General features: G+C 42.4%; 1 protein-coding gene across 1 annotated transcript in view; it reads left to right on the forward strand.

The window, feature by feature from the left end:
• ITSN2 (intersectin 2) overlaps positions 1-8,375 on the forward strand; it is a 168,936-nt gene that overhangs the window by 66,719 nt on the left and 93,842 nt on the right. The window contains exons 3-4 of the mRNA XM_004696407.3: positions 3,453-3,545; positions 8,080-8,143. Coding sequence (XP_004696464.1) covers positions 3,453-3,545; positions 8,080-8,143 — 157 coding nt within the window. The remainder of the gene's footprint in view (positions 1-3,452; positions 3,546-8,079; positions 8,144-8,375) is intronic.

Below are 8,375 nucleotides of genomic sequence, written 5' to 3' on the forward strand. Positions count from 1 at the left end.
AAGAAATTATGTCTGACATTATTCCAAAAATATTGAAAACCTCAACTAGATCCAAGAAGGTCAGAAAGAATCCCAAGCAGCATAAATACTAAAGGGGAAGAGGGAAGGAAGGGGCGCTGTCAAGACCTGGGGAGGGACTGAGTCTTCCTGAATTTCTGGTTCATCTTGCATTGGAGACAAAGGCTCTTATCTCTCGTTGCATCGCCTTGCATCCTTTTCCTTGTCCCCCGAGCCCTGTGGCGGCAGAATGGAGATGGGTCGAGGCAGATGCTGTGCTCCCGTTGTTCTTGTGCCATAGCTGTGGGAACTGGAGTTTAAGACACCACCATGTTTTCTGTAGACATACCCTTGGAAAGGTAGCAGTGCTTTTATTCAGAACAAAAGATAAAAGTGAGAGAGGCTCTGAATTGTCTCCCTAAAGTTTCTATCTTTCTAGACTATCTTCACTTCTGGCCAATTTTTCCATGACTACATCGTTTTGTTGACCACTGATTAATTTGACCAACAGGAGCTGGCCCAAATTGGCTTGACTTCTTTTCTGCACCATTTAATTAATGCTATCCTTCATGACTCCAAGCTGTGAGTTAGTCTTATAATTTAGTATTCTTAGTTTTGCTCCCCAGCGTCTCTCAAACCATCACTGACCATCTTCCGAAACCCGGTGGTTTCTCCTTAATGTGTGTGTTGACTTTTCTGTGTGGCGTGAGGCATTGATCTAGGTATGACAGGGCGTGCAGAATTGGTCACTCACCACTTTGGACTGCAGTGAGTTTAACTCTAGAGTAATTCTGTAACAACCCTGATCGTGAGTTGAGGTTGACCTGGCCAAAGTACTTTCCAGGGCCACTCAGGATTTCTGTAAACACTTGCAAGTCTCTCATGACTCTCTCTAAGGTGCACATGACTGTGTGTTTAGGAGGGAGGCAAGTTAAAGCCTGGCTTCCACAGCAATCATATACTCTCCAGGGCACACACAGTATACTTGGAAAGAAAATACCGTTTGCAAGAGAAGTATGAGAGCCTCCCAAGTGGGACCTCTGTCAGAAGGGGTGCAGGTTGACAGTGCCTCTGAAGTAGCCTTTTGGGTGGCTAGTGAGCCTTGTGATCCCCCTTTAGTTTGCATCATTGAGTCTAGGCCTTGTTATTTCAAGGACTACCTTCAGGTAGTTGGTTCAACCTGTCTTGTTTTTCCACCTCACCTAGTGGGTGGAATTCATCCACTCCTGAGAACAGGAGTAAAGAAGACATCTGGCAGTGATATGCATGGGAGATACAGTAGTGGGGCTGATGTTTCTAAAAGACTCTGCATAAGGTAGGAATGGCGGTCAAGTGGTGGTCAGAATCTCCTGGTGGGGGATGGTAGACACTCCACAATCACTTAGATATTATGGATTGCCAGCTGTTTAGGAGAGCCACACCTGGGCGCCTGGTTTCCCTTGGGGAGGAAGGTTCCAGTGGCCATTTCTGAAAGAGAGAAAAATCAAAGAATAGGCCTTTACAAGAGTGAACCAGACAAGATTTTTCAGTTTGCAGCCCCAACGAGCATGTTTTCACTCGGGCAGTCTGTAGTTTGCCTGGTAGGCAGCAACCCAAGAATCCGCATTGAGCTCAGTGAGTGGAATGACCATGTTTACTTTTGGTTCTACATCACTGGTTCTGAGGCCAAATAGCCACTACAACCCGAAAACCTTTCAGCTGCTCCAACTCATGAAGTGAACCAGCCCCAGTCAGTGAGGGGCCTCTGGGAACTTCACTTGAAGCAGTAGAGTTGGGGAATAAAGTTACCCCTTATTCATGTAAAACCAAGGTGCAAGAGGCCAGGCTTTCTGTATTCTTGAATATACCAGTTTCATTTGACAAGAATAAGGATAAGCGACTGATGAATCCTAACTTCTTAGTCATGGAATTGGCATTGACCTGTCTGCCCCAACATGGACCTATCTTTCAGATGGGACAATCTGGGCCTTTGTTTATCTATGATTTCATTTCAGTTAGAGCTCTGTAGCAAGCTGAGAGCTACTTTTCTAAGGGACCCTAGTAGCACTGTCAAAGAAACTGACAACATTCCAACCCCCTTGTGGCAGCTGCATTTCTTTGCCAGCTGCGCCAACTGGCAAACTCAGTAGTCCCAGACTTGTACTGTCCCCAAGACCTGGAATCCAGTTTTGTTGTTGGAGGCGGTATTTTTTTCCCATTTTATTGGGGGCTCGTAAAATTCTTATCACAATCCATACATCCATCCATTGTGTCGAGCACATTTGTACATCTGTTGAAGGGGTATTTAATTTAGCTAGTGTCGTAGTGGTTACTCCTGGGGCGTCTAGCCACAAGGTCAGCAGTTCAAAACTACCAGCTACTTACGCGTGAGAAAGTCTATGCTTCCTGTTCTCGTAAGAACTCGGTCTCAGAAACCCGCTATGCTGTCCTATCGGGTCGAGATGAATCGGAAACAGCTCAGTGTCCGTGAGCTTGGCCTTTGGGTTTTGGAGTGTACAGTGGTTCATTTCTGTTTTTGGGGTAAGATGTCAACATGAGTGGAAGCTGGGTGAAGGGAATATGAGAATTCTCTGTGCTGTCTTTGCAACTTTTCCTTCCATCTAAAGTAATCCCCACATAAAAAGTGCGCATGTGTGTGTGTATGTGTGCGTATAACACTAAATGCCTTTCCATAGTTTCTTGAGTAAAACTCACTTTTGAGCATGATACTTTCAGACCATTTAGAATCCATTTCAACTGAAGCAGTATCACTCTCCTCACACTCAAAGAGGGTATTTCAGCTACTGGTCTACTCCGTACACGTGTAGACTATGTTGCTCATGCCTTGATTTTTTCATACACCTTTCATACATGCTCATCCTAACTTCATGTGGTAAAGTGCAAGCAAGCTTCACGACTGTGCCATGTCTTACCTTTTTTGTTTTCTTGAAACAACCCTGGCTCACAACAAATTGTTCATAGCAAGTACCTTCCCTTTTAAATAGTGGGGTAGGCATTGAGCCTTTTCTTGCACTAAACAAAACAGAATCCACCATCATCGAATCGATTCTAAGTCCTAGTGGCTGTAGGGCAGGATAGAACTACTCCTTTGTGTTTCCCAGGCTCTCAGTCTTTATAGGAACAGAGAGCCTCACCTTTCTCCCAGGTAGTGACTACTGAACTTGTGGTGAGCAGCACCAGGCGTAACCCACCACACTACCTGGACACCTAGAGTATAGAGGTTTATTGAGGGGGAAGTAACATTTTGCTTTTAATGCCAATATTTATCTCATTGCTCATTTCTAGTGAGAGGTATACAGGAGATTTTGAGGGGTCATGTCATATGTGGCCATGACAGGACTGTACGTTTTATGTTCATGAAGATCTGAAGTGGATGCTTGTTTGCATTTCATAACTGTATTTTGAACATACTCATACATAGATTCTAATTTCTTTGTTTATCTTTTATGTTTTAGGAGGGCCAAACATGTGGGCTATTACCTCTGAAGAACGGACTAAGCATGACAAGCAGTTTGATAACCTCAAACCTTCAGGCGGGTACATAACAGGTTGGTTTGTTAGGATTTTTGTATTTTATTGATGAGTTATAGTTCTATTCATGTGTCTTAGAAGTAGCTTTGATTTGATTGCCAGCAGATGTGCATTAGTATAGTGATGAAACTCATTATATCAATCAGAATTCTAGAATTAAAAAATAATTATTTTTCCTGGAACCGTCTTAATTTTCAGGTTTTAGATTTAGCATATGGAAAAATCTTTGCAGAACCTCAAATGATAGTAAAGAATTTCCATGTAGCTTCTTTGACATGACCAACACCTTGAGGGGATGAGTCCAAGGGCCTGGGAGCTCAGGACCACAGTCTTGGGGATTCCCAAGGTTAGTTGTCATAACATGGTCCACACAAAAAGTCCACGTTGTACTTGGGTGAGCAGTGTCTGGGGTCTTACCAACTCGTAAGCTGCCATCCAAGGGATATGCTTCAATGGATGCTCCCTGTCTAGAGGAATGAAAATAAAAAACGAGTGGAAACCATGAATCCAACCTCAAGTTGCAATGCTTGTTTGTTAGTTTGTTTGAAATTAGCTTGTGTGCCCCGAAAGAGTTTAAGTCAGTTTCACTTTCACCTCCCCCTCCTTTGATTGCTCAGGCCAGGCTTTAAGTCTGTTGGGTAAAGAATTGGGAGGGCCTTTTAAGCCTATGACCCTTATTTCTCTCGCTCTATAGCGTATTATTTTAGTTTATATATAGTTTATTTTTTTCCTTTTGCTTGTGGAATAAATAGGACACATAAGAGAAAAATATAGAGTTGTTAAAAATTACAGTCGAGGAACCCCACGGGGACAGTTCTGCTGTGTCCAATAGGGTCACTGTGCATCAGAATCAACTTGTTGGCAGTGAGTTTGGTTTTATTGGGTTCTGTTTTACCAAGCAGTCTATCCTTTTCCAAGGCCTACTCTCCCCTGGTAGCATGTTCAAAGTCCGTGGAACGAAGTCTCACCGTCCTTACGTCTAAGGAGCATTCATCCGTATAGAAAGCCGTTGACAATGACAACCTTGCTCTTCAACACGTAAAGATCCTCATGGATTTTATCTAACTTAAATCTATAGTCATTGCTTATGAAAACAGCAGTCACGAAATCAAATGATGCATTGTAGTAGGTGAATCTGCCGCCCCAGACCTCTTTAAGGCTCTCATTTTGAGGACTAAGGTACATCTGACCCAAACTATGGTATTTTTTATTGCTTTTATACATGTGAAAGTTGGACATCGAATAAGTAAGACTAAAGAAGAATCAATGCATTTGAATTATGATGCTGGCAAAGACTATTAAGTGTTCCATGAACTGCCAAAAAGACAAATCAGTCTGTCTTGAAAGAAGTACAACTAGAATACTCCTTAATTTTTTACAGGACTAGAAAGCCTCATCTTTCTCCAGCAAAGTGGTTGATAGTTTCTAGCTCCTGCCTTGAGGTTACCAGCCCATCTTGGAACCCGCTATGTCAACAGGGCTCCTGGTAAAGTAGAAGGGCATCAAAAAGGAGGAAGACCTTTGGTAAGATAGATTGACGGAGTGGCTGCAACCATGGACTCCAACATAACGATCGTTGAAGGACCAGGCAGTGTTTTCGTTCAGACCAGAGGGTTGGTGTGACTGAACAGCACCTATCAACAGCAGTGGAGCACACAAGTATCCGTCTCCATGACCCTGAGGCTGGGTTAAATGGCACCCAGCTACTACTCCCAGCACCTGCTCTGGAAGGGGTCCCATTAGAAGGTCCTGGATAGAATGGGAGAAAAATGTGGAACAAAACTCGAAGTCATAGGAATAAAGAAAATAGCCGGCTTAGAGCGAGACTGGTAGAACCCTTGAGATTATGGCTCTTAGTCACTCTTCAGGCCTGGTAACGAACTCACCCCCATGGGTCAATTTTTAGTCACCAATAGGTAGATTTCCTTTAGGAACCTTAACACGAGGGAGATACGACTTCTAAAATAATCAGCCTGGTGAGATCAATAGGGCAGCGTTTCCCCAGGGACAAAGTTTAGGAAAAGAGAAGGAATGGAAAAAGGAAACACAGGGAGAAGGGGGCTACATTGTGGGGATTGCAGTCTGATGTGAAACAAAATGTGTGTGAATTGAAGTGCTCTGTAAATCTTCACTCAATTCACAATAAAAAGCTCTATAAAGAGAAGAATTTTCATTTAGTTACCCAGTTACACATGTTAACATATTTCAAAAATGTTAAGATGATTGTGATGAATTCGTTTCAAGTGGGGGTTGGTGCATTTGTTTCAAAGTGAGGGCAAATTTATATAACATTAAAGGGCAACTATGAGTTGTTCCTAAGTCACATGTTGTTAACCTAGGAACTTAACTATAATAGTAACTATAATAGACAACATTCATTAAGTCTACACTATTTGTGAGATTGGAGCCTTGGTGGCAGAGTGGTTATGCATTTGGCTGTGATCTGCAAGGCCACCAGTTCAAAACCACCGCCACTTTGAGGGAAAAAGTCAGGGATTTCTTATAGTCTCGAAAACTCACAGGGGCAGCTCTCCCATGCCCTACAGGATTGCTGTGAGTTGGCATTGACTGGATGGCAGTGAGAAAAAAGAGAAGATTCGGGAATTGTTGTGAGGTGCCATGAGTGGGATCTGACCCACAAAACCGTATGCAACAGAATGAAACATTGCCCCTCCCGGTGCCATCCTCACAATGGTTCCTGTGCTTGAACTTGTAACCACGGTGGCAGTCCATCTGCTTGAGTGCCTCCTCTTTTTGCTGTCCCTCTATTTTTACCAAACATGATACCATTCTCTGGGAACTGATGTCTCCTGACAACATGTCCAAAGTATATAAAATGAAATCTCACTATGTTTGCTTATAAGGAGCACTCTGACTGCACTTCTTCCGAGACAGATTAATTTGTCCTTTTAGTAGTCTATGGTACTTTCAATATTCTTCTCTAGCACAACAATTCAAATGACCAATTATTCTTCAGTTTATTCAAAGCCACCACTTTGTGTCAGTTTGTCATACAGTGGTGGCTTGTGTGCTGCTGTGATACTGGAAGCTATGACACTGGTATTTCAAATGCCAGCAGAGTCATCCAGTGCACAGGGATCAGTGAAGCGTCCAGACTAAGAACAGACAATGAGGAAGGACTTGGCTCCCTGAGGAAGCTGCTGAAAGCCTCACACACATAGCTTTGAAACATTGTCAGATATGTGAGATACTGTGGCATTTAAGCTTCACAACAATATTGTAAAGTTAGTGGGAAAATTCCATTATCTGTTAATTCCACTTTTCCATAAACTTTTTGAAGACCCTCATATCATTGCTGTCTATATTTAAGAATGGTGAAGTAGCCTTAGAGATGATACGGATTTGCCTAAGGTCACAAAGTAGGTGGGTAGTGTTTGATCTGGCCTCTGAGAGAAAGCCAGTTGCTGTTAGTTGAATGGTGATCTGTTTGTCCAGAACTGTGCCCCACAGGGCTTTCAAGACTTTGAGGAACAGATAGCTGTGTTTCTTTTTCAAGGCAACTCTGGGAGGGTTTTGAACTACCAACCTTTCAATGAGTAGTTGAATGATTAACCGTTTACATCCTCTCAAGATGTTAGCCTCACCAATGGGCATCGAGTGGATCCTGGCTCTGAGTGACCCGAGGGCAGAGCTTGCTGTGTGGTGTTTCCAAGGCTATACTCTTTCTGGAAGCAGACTGCTATATCTTCTGGGGATTTCACACTATTGACCTTTTGGTTAACAGCTGAGTACTTATCTCCTGTACCACCACTACCCCAAAAAACAGACAAACAAAAATAACACTAACCAAACTCACTGCCACCAAGTCATTTCGACTCACAGTGACCCTATAGGACAGAGTAGAACTGGCCCTGTGGGTTTTCGAGACTGTAACTCTTTATGGGAGCAAAAAGCCTCATCTTTCTCCTTTGGAGTAGCTGGTGCTTTTGAACTGCTGACCTTGTGGTTAGCTACCCAGTTAGCAGCCCATTATACTACCAGGGCTCCTTGTGTTAACCATGATAGTTTAATCTTGTTTGTACTTTTATCATAGTAACTACTTTACCTGGTGTCAGGGTTGTGTTTTGATTACCCTGAAACCAAAAAAGCAAACCATTCGCAGTGGAGTCGACTCATCTTGTGCCTGTATGTTATAGAGTAGGCCTGCGCCAGAGGGTCTTCTTGGCTGTAGCCTGTAAGGAAGCAGATCTCCTGGGCTTCCTTTTCCACCATTACTGGGCAGGTGTTCTCTGTGATGGCATTTTATTTAATAAGAATATTATCAGGTAAGACCTAATTATTGGGGGGAAACTAAGAGTCGTAATCTTTCAGTATTGATTGATGTGTATACGTTTATGATGTTTGTTGTTTCAAAAGATCTGAGGCTTATTTGAAATATAAATATTTTATAAGTGTGTTTCTATTTCATTCGTTCTTTGATGAATAGAATTAAAGTTGTAAAAATTCATATGCCCATGATTATGATTAATAGGTATTGTTGTAACTGCATTTAATAATGTGCTGCTTGGTCTTTGTTTCTGGTACCTTCAGGTGATCAAGCACGTACCTTTTTCTTACAATCAGGCCTGCCAGCTCCTGTTTTAGCTGAAATATGGTAATGTATTTTCTTTTGTAGTTGAACTTACCGTGTTAATATAATGTTCCTTCTTAGTTGTAATCCATTGTTCTTTTTTTTTTCTTTTAAAAAAATCATTTTATTGGGGGCTCATACAACTGTTATCCCAATCCATACACACATTGATTGTGTAAAGCGCATTTGTACATCGTTTCTCAAAACATTTTCTCTCCATTTAAACCCCCGACATTAGGTCCTCATTTTTCCCCTC

The sequence above is a fragment of the Echinops telfairi genome, unplaced genomic scaffold (genome assembly GCF_000313985.2).
Source record: "Echinops telfairi isolate 266 unplaced genomic scaffold, ASM31398v2 ScPeMD7_9;HRSCAF=40, whole genome shotgun sequence".
NCBI lineage: Eukaryota > Metazoa > Chordata > Mammalia > Afrosoricida > Tenrecidae > Echinops > Echinops telfairi.